The sequence below is a fragment of the Mobula birostris genome, chromosome 8 (assembly GCF_030028105.1).
Source record: "Mobula birostris isolate sMobBir1 chromosome 8, sMobBir1.hap1, whole genome shotgun sequence".
Taxonomy (NCBI): Eukaryota; Metazoa; Chordata; class Chondrichthyes; order Myliobatiformes; family Myliobatidae; genus Mobula; species Mobula birostris.
In genome coordinates this window covers 62,654,558-62,667,770 of record NC_092377.1, presented here as the reverse complement: position 1 = coordinate 62,667,770, position 13,213 = coordinate 62,654,558, and the positions used below count along the sequence as shown (strand labels likewise).

General features: G+C 41.9%; 1 protein-coding gene across 10 annotated transcripts in view; it reads left to right on the top strand.

The window, feature by feature from the left end:
• The window catches only part of usp34 (ubiquitin specific peptidase 34), a 298,533-nt gene that overhangs the window by 154,189 nt on the left and 131,131 nt on the right, over nt 1-13,213 (top strand). For all 10 annotated transcript variants that reach the window (XM_072265297.1, XM_072265294.1, XM_072265289.1 and 7 more), the window contains exon 28: nt 6,536-6,745. In XM_072265297.1, the coding sequence (XP_072121398.1) occupies nt 6,536-6,745 (210 nt within the window). The remainder of the gene's footprint in view (nt 1-6,535; nt 6,746-13,213) is intronic.

The following is a 13,213-nucleotide window of genomic DNA, read 5'->3' as shown; positions in this document are numbered from 1 at the left end:
AAGGTATTTTGACCAGCCCACGAGCGATTTTTTTTGTTTTTCCTTATTCTGAGTGTTTCACGTGACCACACTGATGGACATGCATGGCGTCTTGTTACACTGGTCCCAGGTTCCGTTTTGTTCCAAACAACACTGGTATATACAAATGACAGGAAGGCAGACTACCCTATTAATATGTATTAGATACTGTCCGTGCACACGCAGGTTTTCAGATGGGATCGTTCAAATTTGTAAACAGAAACAGCGTCACTGTATTTTATCAAGAAATCCACACTAAATATCCAGATATTTACATGTGCTACGATACTTGTTGAATAATTCGCGTTTTGAAATAAAATCGAAGAAAACAATTCTAATGGCAATGAATGCAAAACGCAGGAAGGTCGACACTGAGTGCCAAAATTTCCAAGACACTTGGACACTAGATTATTTCTTCATCGAGCAAGCTGGGAAACCAGTTTATCTCATTTGCCTAGAAAATGTTGCTGTGAAGAAGGTGGCAAATATCAGGCGACATTACGAGACCCGCCATAGTGGGAATTTTAACAAGTTTACTGGGCAAGCAAGGAAGGATGAAGTTGAGCAAATGAAGGCTAGTTTTGGAAAACAAACATCATTTTTTGCCAAGAAAAGCAGTGAAAATGATGTCACGTGACCGGCAACAATGAATATAGAATTGAGTCAGGTTTTATGAAAACAAACAAACATTTATTAAACTTTGCTCAAAAATAGCGAAATGAATTTAAACGACTAACTTAACCGGAAGTTAACTGCTATACGGCAACTCTGGAACAGTTCTTAAAAGGGTAAAGGCGAAACCAGTTCTTAAAGTGGTAAATTCGAACACAGTTCTTAGAATGGTAAATTTGAAAGTCCAAGAGAGTTATGCAGTCAATGAGGAGAGACTTCCCTGAAGTAAAGAATTCCTCGAAGACACAACGTTACTGCCGATCCCAGCTGGAACCTGCCTTGTCCGCAGTATTCACGACGACGGAAATAAAACGGTTTAAAAGCACTGACCTTTCTCCTCTAGATACTGCACAACCTTTTCTGCTGCTTTTAGCAGAGGTTATCTCATGCAGATCACTCTTACTTGAATGAATTCAGTAATGGTCGATCCTCTCTAAAACCGCCGAATGACTCCTTCAGGTTCCCGTCTTCACTCTCCAATACTACTGAAAAGATACATCAGCAAACCTGGCAGCGATTGGTGAAACTACCGGCCCAACACTTCTGTACCTTACAATAGAAAGTAAAACTCCGTTTTAAAACTATACTGCGTCATGAGACTAATACGCAGCATAGCAGAGTATCTGACTGACGATCTAACTGAAAACTAACTGCATCACCGGGGTCTACCCTTATATACCTGGTGAGAACAGGTCATCACGTGACCTCACATCAGCGGGAAAATTACATCATGTGACCTCCGCAAGACCATTACATCATCCTCACAAGATATCCATGAGGTATGTAACAATGAAGGAAATACTTGTGCCAGCTACGAAGTCTCAAAACGTACTGTAGATAGGTTGAAGCCTTTTACAGATGGAGAGTTTGTCAAGGAATGTTTACTGGCTGTGGTGGATATTGTTTGTCCTGAAAAGAAATCTTTATTTGCATCTATCAGCCTGTCAGCAAGAACGATCACACGGCAAGTTGAAGAAATGTCAGCAGATGTTAAAAGTTGTTTAAGGGATACCTGCAAAGAATTGCAATTTTTTTCGGTTGCGTTTGATGAGAGTACCGACTTGAGATACAGTGCTCAACTTGCAGTGTTTGTGTGCAGAGTGACATCAACTTTTCAAATGTTTGAAGGGTTTATTCAATTAATTCCTATGAAGGACAAACACTGACCTTCATAGGAATTTGTGTCCTTTTAATAGATTCAAAAGATGCCTTGATTGAGATAAATTGCAACTAAACTGAGTTCTTTGATTACTAATTGGCAACCTTGGTTAAGCACAAATGATTTTCTAGCATGCGTTATTCATTAATTGGAGGCAAAACATAACTAGATGTATTTAAATGGATAATTCCAATATTTCAAGTATTTTTATAGCAATTATCTGGCCCACCGTCTGCTCATTGATACGCGATCCGGCCAACAGAGGCAAAAGAGTTGCCAACCCCTGCTGTAGGTTCTGTCCTCCCGCTCTTTACCCAAATCCATGCACGTTCTCTCTCAGGTGATTATTAACTTCTTTTTGAAAGCCCTGACAAACTCTTGTTTCCTTTACATGTAAGTTCCAATCATATCTACTTAGGTTTTAAAATTTTTTAACAAAATTATGGGGAATTGGCACAAAAAGATTTGAACCTGTCATAGATCAGTCATGACTATATTGGATGACTGGCCAGGCTTGAGTGGCCCAGTGGCCTACTCCTGCTTGTGGAGGACATCTCCAGGATATGAATGCCTGGCTTGTATATAGCCCATGCATACAAACTAGTGTTCAGGCCACCGGTAAATGGATTTGCTAACTGCTGTGTGGCTGTAGGATTTTCTTGCATCTGGAAATATGGTTTGTGGCTGCACTTCTGACTTGCAAACTGTCCGGGTTATGAACAGCTCACAGGAATGAAACCCAGCTGTAACCCACAGAGGATCTCTATCTATACCTGCTCCTCCACCTATCTTTGTATCATCTGGAAATTTGGCCACAAAGCCATTAATTCCGTTATCCAGATCATTGACATATAATGTGAAGAGAGGTGGTCCCAACATGGTCACTGGCAGCCAACCAGAAAAGGCCCTCTTTACTCCCACTCCTTTCCTCCTGCCAGTTAGCCAATCTTTTGCTATTCTGTGACCAACTTGCAGTCCCCTACTTTCCTTCTCGCAATTTGCATGCTGCCTTGTTTATATCATATACTGTATTTAGAATTTTTTCAAACCAAGTCAAAGTCATTAAGGCATTGATCTTGGGATTGCCATACCTACCATTATGTATTCTGAAAAACAATAATTTTTTTATGCCTGACTTCATCAAATGCCGCCTTGTAATCCCCAAGAACATCTATTGCACTCTCTCCATTAATTTCTGTTTTAAAAAAAATTAGTCAAGTTAGTTATTTGCCTGAAATCCTTGCTGGCTGTCTGTGTCAGCTCAGAATATTTCTGTTTTTTTTAAACTTGATTCCTTTTCTTTAGAAGTTTCTTTCTGACAGATTAATTTAATTACCCTGTAGCAGCCTTGCAGTTCTCTGCATCTCAAAAGGAGCACCTATCGAAAGGACAGATAGGTGGGCAGAGGGGGTGGGGTGGCTCTGTGGTGAGGAATGAAATTCAGTCCCTTGCAGGGGGCAACATAGAATCAGGAGATGTAGAGTTAGTATGGATAGAACTGAGAAATTGTAAGGGCAAAAAGACCCTAATGGGAGCTATCTACAGGCCACCAAACAGTAGCCTGGATATAGGGTGCAAGTTGAATCAAGAGTTAAAATTGGCATGTTGCAAAGGTAATGCTACAGTTGTTATGGGGGATTTTAACACGCAGGTAGACAGGGAAAATCAGGTTGGTACTGGACCCCAAGAAAGGGAGTTTGTGGAGTGCCTCCGAGATGGATTCTCAGAGCAGCTTGTACTGGAATCTACCAGGGAGAAGGCAGTTCTGGATTTAGTGTTGTGTAATGAACCGGATTTGATAAGGGAACTCGAGGTAAAGGAGCCATTAGGAGGTAGTGACCATAGTATGGTAAGTTTTAATCTACAATTTAAGAGGGAGAAGGGAAAATCTGAAGTGTCAGTATTACAGTTGAACAAAAGGGACTATGGAGCCATGAGGGAGGAGCTAGCAAAAGTTGACTGGAAAGGCACCTTAGCAGGGATGACAGTGGAACAACAATGGCAGGTGTTTCTGGGAATAATACAGAACGTGCAGGATCAGTTCATTCCAAAGAAGAAGAAAGATTCTAAGAGGAGTAAGGGGTGACCGTGGCTGACAAGGGAAGTCAAGGACAGTATAAAAATAAAAGAGAGGAAGTATAACATAGCAAAGATGAGTGGGAAGCCAGAGGATTGGGAAACTTTTAAAGAGCAACAGAGGATAACTAAAAAGGCAATACAGGGAGAAAAGATGAGATATGAAGGCAAGCTAGCCAAGAATATAAAGGAGGATAGTAAAAGCTTCTTTAGTTAAGTGAAGAGGAAAAAATTAGTTAAGACGAAAGTTGGGCCCTTGAAGACAGAAACGGGTGAAGTTACTATGGGGAACAAGGAAATGGCAGATGAGTTGAACAGGTACTTTGGATCTGTCTTCACTAGGGAAGACACAAATAATCTCCCAGATGTAATAGTGGCCAGAGGACCTAGGGTAACGGAGGAACTGAAGGAGATTCACATTAGGCTGAAAATGGTGTTGGATAGACTGATGGGACGGAAGGCTGATAAATCCCCAAGGCCTGATGGTCTGCACCCCAGGGTACTTAAGGAGGTGGCTCTAGAAATCGTGGATACATTGGTAATAATTTTCCAATGTCCTATAGGTTCAGGATCAGTTCCTGAGTACTGGAGGGTAGCTCATGTTATCCCACTTTTTAACAAAGGAGGGAGAGAGAAAATAGGGAATTATAGAACAGTTAGCCTGATATCAGTGGTGGGGAAGATGCTGGAGTCAATTATAAAGGATGAAATAGCAGCATATTTGTATAGCAGTAACAGGTTCAGTCCGAGTCAGCATGGATTTACGAAGGGGAAATCATGCTTGACTAATCTTCTGGAATTTTTTGAGGATGTAACTATGAAAATGGACAAGGGAGAGCCAGTGGATGTAGCGTACCTGGACTTTCAGAAAGCCTTTGATAAGGTCCCGCATAGGAGATTAGTAGGCAAAATTAGAGCACATGGTATTGGGGGTAGGGTACTGACATGGATCGTAAATTGGTTGGCAGACAGGAAACAAAGAGTAGGAATTAACGGGTCCCTTTCAGAATGGCAGGCAGTGACTAGTGGGGTACCACAAGGCTCAGTGGTGGGACCGCAGCTATTATAATACACATTAATGATTTAGATGAAGGGATTAAAAGTAACATTAGCAAATTTGCGGATGACACAAAGCTGGGTGGCAGTGTGAAACGTGCAGAGGATGTTGAGATAATACAGGATGACTTGGACAGGTTGGGTGAGGGGCAGATGCATGGCAGATGCAGTTTAATGTGGATAAATGTGAGGTTATCCACTTTGGTGGTAAGAACAGGAAGGCAGATTACTATTTGAATGGTGTCAAGTCAGGAAAAGGGGAAGTACGACGAGATCTAGGTGTCCTTGTTCATCAGTCACTGAAAGTAAGCATGCAGGTACAGCAGGCAGTGAAGAAAGCTAATGGCATGTTGGCCTTCATAACAAGGGGAGTTGAGTATAGGAGCAAAGAGGTCCTTCTGCAGTTGTACAGGGCCCTGGTGAGACCACACCTGGAGTATTGTGTACATTTTTGTTCTCCAAATTTGAGGAAGGGTCTTGCTATCGAGGGAGTGCAGCGGTGGTTCACGAGGTTAATTCCCGGGATGGCGGGACTGTCATATGTTGAAAGATTGGAGCGACTGGGCTTGTATACTCTGGAATTTAGAAGGATGAGAGGGGATCTGATTGAAACATATAAGATTATTAAGGGATTGGACACGCTAGAAGCAGGAAACATGTTCCCGATGTTGGGTGAGTCCAGAACCAGAGGCCACAATTTGAGAATAAGGGGTAGACCATTTAGAACGGAGTTGAGGAAAAACTTTTTCACCCGGAGAGTTGTGGTTCTGTGGAATGCTCTGCCTCAGAAGGCAGTGGAGGCCAATTCTCTGGATGCTTTCAAGAAAGAGTTAGATAGAGCTCTTAATGTTAGCGAAGTCAAGGGATATGGGGAGAAGGCAGGAACGAGGTACTGATTGTGGATGATCAGCCGTGATCACAGTGAATGGTGGTGCTGGCTCGAAGGGCTGAATGGTCTACTCCTGCAGCTATTGTCTATTGTCTTCCTTGCAACTTGGAAGACGAGCCTTACTGTAGTTTCTCCTTCCTCTTAGATTTTACCCATTATTCCTGATACATCCTATTTTAATATTTTGGCAGTATCCTCATCCTTGGTGAAGGTAAACACAGAGCAGCAAAATTCTAGAAGTGCCTTCTGTCTTCGTGGATAGATTTCCTTTTTTATCCCCAATTCTCACATTGGTCCTCCTCGTCTCAATCTCTTTTCACTTGTCTTACTGTTTTGATTACTACATTCAGCTTGGTACTCCTATGAATTATTCAGCTGATGTACATCATTCTCCCATTTTTCTGTTTTATATTTTTCTCCATGTACTTTGTCATTGAAATATTGGCATAGTTCTTCAAACTATGTTCCATAGATTCTGAATAGTGCAAGCAGCACACACAAAAGGCTGGAGGAACTCAGCTTGCCAGGCAGCAACTATGGGAAAGAGTACAGTTGACGTTTCGGGCCGAGATCCTTCAGCAGGGTGTAATCTAATACTGCAGTCTACTTTTCGTCAATGATTGATTTTATGGTATTTTTCAACTGTAGCTAACTTTCTTTTACAGATGGTATTTGTATCGCTTGGAGCGCCACGTAGGGAGCGCAAAGGAGATGGCATTCAGTTGCCTGCATCTTGTCTACCTCCACCCCAAAAGGAAAATATTCCAATGCTTTTGCTCCTGCAAGAACCACATCTTACTACCTTGTTTGACTTGCTTGAGATGCTGGCATCATTTAAACCACCTTCAGTCGATCAAACTATGGAAGATAGTGAGGTAAACCTTTTGGATGTGTTAACTATATTTTGTCAGAGATTGAAAAGCAGCATGTTTAGACATATCGATAATTTGAGCAAGAATTTTTCTCTCAAATAAACTATTTCAAATTATTTTCACTTTTTGTTTTCAATGTTTAGACCGAAGAGTACCTTTTAATTTGGGCATTTATTGTCAAGCACTTGGTTCAGAGCATATTAGGTTGAAGCTGCACTTCGCATTATAATAGCAATGTTTTGTATGCTTTATGATAAATAATGCATGTTGTGATGTCATTTGTCAAAGCTTGGCTTAATGGATGTATTGTCATTCATAGGAAGCCACTTTCGTCATTCCTACTTCATCTTGTTGCATCCACATTTCACCACATCCCACTCACTTCAGTCATCAAGTTAAGCTGCAATGCTCCTTGCACTTCTTTTTTGCCCATATTGATCTGCCCTGGTTAGTGCGGAATTATCTGCCTAAATTTAAGTTTCAAATACACTTTGCATATTGGAGTCTGTAACACTTGTTAAATTTGTCATTTTGTAGCATGGACATCAGATGTTCATATAAAAAAGATTTAATAATGGTTATGTGGTTTGGTTGATTTGATGAGGAGGAAGAACTGTTACTGAACAATTAAATCCATTCAATCTGAATTGGATGTATCTATAATCTTCACCAAGAAGAGATTAATTTGATCTCTGAAAACTTACATGGCAAACACGTCATTTGCTCTTAAGTAAATTTAAGAGAGAATATGCTTCTGAAAATATGGAATTCAGTAGTAAATGGCTGTACTGTCAAAGGGATTGATCTCTCTTAATTCAATTACAGATTGTTGCAGTAAAATCCCAAGTCAGAAAAACAAGTTTTTTTTTAACCTAATAAAAAATACAAGTTTTAGTCATTTGTCCATAATATTATTCTAGCACAGCTGTTTAGTTAACAGAAGTCTGATGTTTTGTTGCAATGCCGTGTTGTGTCACTTACAGCTTTTATTTCCTTGTTCATCACAGATCCTTCGCTTTTTCATTTTGCAACAACTGGGGAAGTCTGAGTATTTTAGTCTGTAACAGTTCCAATTTAAGAACAAGATAGCTTCCTTTGTTTACAGAAATTTATTTTCCATATGTAGCCATATGAGATTTGATTTTTGGGAATAGGGGTTTGCAACCTGGGGTCCACAGACCACTTGGTAGGACTTCATGGCATAAAAGAGGATGGGAGCCCCTGTTTGGGAGTTTAAATATGATGAGAGAGAGAGAGACATATATGTTTGTTGTTCCTCAAGTGATTAAAATAAATTGGCCTTTGGATCCTCATTGCTGGAAGCATGTGAATTGGCTTTCTGGTGATTAATTTGCACCATTGTATTCAATCAAGGGTGGTTGATCAAATTGACTTTGATTTATTGTATTACTTTCAGGCATATTTGCAACTTGGTTCAGATTTAGTTGATCTTTGAATTGAATTGACTTTATTTCTTACATCTTTCACATACATGAAGAGTAAAAATCTTTATGTTACGTCTCTGTCTGAATGTGCAATTTATAGTAATTTGTAATAAATAGTATGTGCAGCAGGACAGTCAATATAGCATAGAATTACAATTGTATCAGCGTAAATTAATCAGTCTGATGGCCTGGTGGAAGATGCTGTCCTGGAGCCTGTTGGTCCTGGTTTTTATGCTGTAGTATCTTTTCCCAGATGGAAGCAGCTGGAACAGTTTGTGGTTGGGTTGACTCGGGTCCCCAATGATCCCTCAGGCCCTTTTTATGCACCTATCTCTATAAATGTCCTGAATAATGAGAAGTTCACATACACAGATGTGCTGGGCTCTCTGCAGAGTCCTGCAACAGAAGAAAGTATAGTTCCTAGACCAGGTAGTGATGTAGCCAGTCAGGATGCTCTCAGTTGTGCCCATGTAAGAAGTCCTGAGGAATTTGGGCTCATGCCAGACTTCTTCAACCATCTGAGGTGAAGGAGGCACTGTTGTGCTTTTTTCACCACACAGCTGGTATGTACAGACTACGTGAGATTCTTGGTGATGTGTATGCAGAGGAACTTTAAAGCTGTTCACCCTCTCGACTCCGGATCCACATGGGTTAGCCTGTCTCCATTTCTCCTGTAGTCCACAACCAGCTCCTTTGTTTTTGAACAGATAAATCCTTATTTAGATTATTATAGTGTAGATGTGATTTAAGAACTTTGACGTTGAGCTATATCAATTATTTCAAAGAGATTTTAATTCCTTTCTCAATGTAATTCAAGTTTTTTCAAGTACTGCAATATTATTTACAATTCTGTTTTTTTATCCTGTATAGAACATAGAACAGTACAGGCCCTTCGGCCTACAATGTTGAGCTGATCTTCTTAATCTACTCTAAGATCGATCAAACCCCTTCCCTCCAACATAGTCCCCATTTTTCTTTCATCCATGTGCCTATCTATGAGTCTTTTAAATATCCCTAAAGTATCCACCCCTATCACCATCCCTGACAATGCGTTGCATGTACCTACTACTTTCTGGGTACAAAAAAAAGAGCTCTGATAGTCCCTCTATATATTCCTCCTAACAGCTTAAAGTTATGCCCCTAATAAAAGGCATTTCCACCCTGGGAAAATGTCATTGGCTGTCCACTCTATCTAGGCCTCTTACCATTTTATGCAACTCTATCAAGTCATCTCTCATCCTCCTTCACTCCCTGGCTTATTCAACCTATCCTCATAAGATATGCTCTCTAATCCAGGCGGCATCCTGATAAATCCCCTCTGCACCATCTTGAAAACTTCGACGTGCTTCCTATGATGAGGTGCTTAGAATGGAACACAACACTTCAGGTCTGCTCTAACCAGTTTTGAACAGCAGCAATATTGCCTCATGGCTCTTGTACTCAATCCCCCAACTAATGAAGGACAACATACCATATGCCCTCTGAACCTTCATATCAACCTGCTCTGCAACCTTGAAGTGAGCTCCAAGATCCCTCTGTTCCTCCATTCTGTTAAGAATTCTACCATTAACCTTGTACTCTGCCTTCAAGTTTGACCTTCCAGAGTGAATCACAACACACTTTTCTGGATTGAGCTCCATCTGTCACTTCTTAGTTTAGCTCTGCATCGTATTTTAACCTACGACAACGTTCTACACTATCCACAAACCACCAACCTTCGTGTCACCTGCATACTTGTTGATCCACCCTTCCACTTCCCCATTGAGGTAATTTATAAAAATCACAAAGAGTAGGGATTCCAGAACATATTCATGTGAAACCGACATCCGACATCCAGACAGAATACACTCCATTTGCTACCACCCTCTGCTTTCTGTTGGCAAGACTATTCTGAATTCAGGCAGCCAAGTTTTCCTGGATAATGCCTCCTGACTTTCTGAATGAGCCTACCACGGGAACCTTGTCAAATGCCTTACTAAAACTTATACACACCATATCCTCTGCCTGAATCAATATATTTTGCTACTTCCTCAAAGAATTCAAACAGGTTCGTGAGGCATGACCTGTCTCTCTCAAAACCAAATTGACTGTCTTCTAGTTTCCAATTTGTTGAAGCAGTGAAATCGTTTCATTTTCACTCCTGGTCATTTCTGGTATCTCCAAGCCTGAATGCTTGAAACCGCAGTGAGCAAAACAGTTCTGAATAGTCTTACTGCTTATTTGTCACCAACTATCAGCAACAAAATTTGCTGCTTTTTGAACAGAATCACACAACTGACGATATTTGAAAACTGTTCTCTCAAAGCACGGTGTTGTGTCCATAATGACCATGCAAGCGCACGTGACTGACGCTAGTAAGAAACTGTTCAGCAACAGCCTCCTGCCCCTAGGATTCATTTTCTTGAGGGCATACTCAATAAAAGGTTGTCAAGTTGAGGAGTGGTAGTGGGGACAAGCGCCCACTACCTAAAAGTGCTCCTCACGGCATGCGCCTTAAATACCCTCTGACAACCAAGTCCAGCTCCTGGCCTTCTCGTGTGGCTTAGCCTCTAAACCTGGCGGAACTGTTTCTACTGACTTAAAACCAGTGCTTCAGGTAGGTGAAACTCGTCAGCCTGGGAAGGCAGTCCATCTAAGAGAGGGAAAACTCTGATTTCAAACCTCTGTTACCTTGTGGCCATACCCACTCATGGGAAAGGCTTCGGGAGTAAGCCTTGAGGACAAATCTGGAGCTGGAGTCCCTAAGGCAGTCTGATGTTGCCTTCAACCTCATTCTGGCAACTCCTGTGACGACACTGGTGCCAAGCTGTATCGGCCCTTGCCCTTCCCTTTGGACAACATCGGTGTCGTGGAGAGGGGAGACTTGCTGCATGGGTAACTGCCGGTCTTCCATTCAACCTCGCCCAGGCCTGCGCCCTGGAGAGGACACTCCAGCGTCCCCTCACCGCGACGGCACAACATGAAACAAGACTTTCCAGGCGCAGGTCTATGGTCTCACGAGATTAATGGATGCCACCGTAGCAATAACCATAATAGAATCAATGTAAGATTGCTTCAACAGGGCAGCTGACTAGTGTGCAAAAGACAATGGACTATGCAAAGAGAAGAAGGGGAAAAAATAATAATAATAATAAGTAAGCAACAAAAATATTGAACATGGGATGAAGAGTCCTTAAAAGTGAGTCCATAGGTTGTGAGAAACAGTTCAGTGATGGGGTGAGTGAAGTGATCCCCTCGGGCTCAAGACCCTGATGGTTGAGATGTAATAACTTTCCTGATCCTGGTGGAGTAAGTCCTGAGGCTCCTGTACCACCTTTCTGATGGCAGCCGCGAGAAGAGAATGATGTGAGTGGTGGAGGTCCCTTATTATGGTTGCTGCTTTCTTGCAGCAACGCTCCCTGTAGATGTGTTCAGTGATTGGGAGGGCTTTACCTGGGAAACTGGGCCGTATCCACTACTTTCTGTAGGATTTGCTGTTCAAGGGCATTGGCGTTTTCATACCAGGCTGTGATACAACCAGTCAGTATCCCTCCCATTACACATCTATGAAAGTTGGTCAGTTATAGATGTCATGCAGAATCTTCACAAACTCCTAAGGAAGTAGAGGTGTTGCTGTATTTCCTTTTTAACGGTATTTACATGCTGTGCCCAGGACAGGTCCTCTGAAATGATAATGGCGAGGAACTTAAAGTTGCTGACCCTCTCAAAGTTTGATCCCCCAGTGCGGACAGACTTTTGGACCTTGGGTTTCCTCCTCCTGTTGTCATTAATTAGCTCCTTGGTCTTGCTAACATTGAGTAAGAGGTTGTTGTTGTGGCACAACACCAACCAGGTTTTCAATCTCCCTCCTATATGTTGATTCGTCACCGCCTTTGGTTTGGACTATGACAGTGGTGTCGTTAGCAAGCTTAGATATGGCTTTGGAGTTGTGCTTCGCCACACAGTCATAGGTATAAAGCGAATAGAGCAAGGGGCTAAGTGCACAGGCTTGTGGTGGACCTGTGCTGATGAGATTGTGGAGAAGATGTTGTTGCCAGTCCGAACTGATAGGAGTCTGTAAGTGAGGAAGACAAGGATCTAATTGCACAAGAAGGTATGGAGGCCAAGGTCTTGAAGGTTATTGATTATTTTTGAGGGGATGATGGTATTGAATGCTGAGCTGTAGTTGATAAAGAGCATCCTGATGTGTGCATCTTTGCTGTCCAGATGTTCCAGAGCCAATGAAATGGCTTCTGTTGTGGAGCTGTTGTGCCAGTAGGCAAATTGGAGTGGAATGAAGTCGAATCTTTGGCAGGAGTTTGTCTGTTTCATCACCAACCTCTCAAAACACTTCATCACTATGGATCTAAGTGCTACTGGACAACAGTTATTGAGGCAGGTTACCATGTTCGTCTTGGGCATCAATATAATTGAAATCTGCTTGAAGCAGGTGTCATCCTCAGATTGCTGAAGTGAGAGGCTGAAGATCTCAGTGAACACTCCAGCCAGCTGATCAGATAGGCCTTAGTACTCAGCCAAGTATCCCATCTGGTCCAAATGGTTTGCGTGGGTTCACCCTCATGAAGTATGCTCTTACATTGGTTTCAAAGACTGAAGAGACAGAGTCATCAGGGGCTGTGTGAGTTTATGATGGTTCCTCCATGTTTTGCCTGTCAAAGTTAGCATAGAAGACATTGAGCTCATTTGGAAGCAAGGCCCTGTTCACACCGATGTTGCTTGATTTCACATAAGAGGTGATTGCATTCAAGGCCTGCCATAGCGGTCGAGCATCTTTCATTCATTCAAGTTTAGTCTGGAATTGCCACTTTGCCTGTGAGATGGCTTTCCAGACATTGTACCTGGACCTCTTGTAACTTTCTTGATCCCCAAACTTGAATGCTTCTGATCTGGCCCTCTGCAGGTTGTAGATCTCATTGTTCCTCCCGGTCTTCTGGACTGTTTTATAAAGTTCATGACAACCATCTGTATATTCATTCAGATTCACAGATGAACCCTTGAACATGGCCCAACTCTGTCTCCTGCAGCC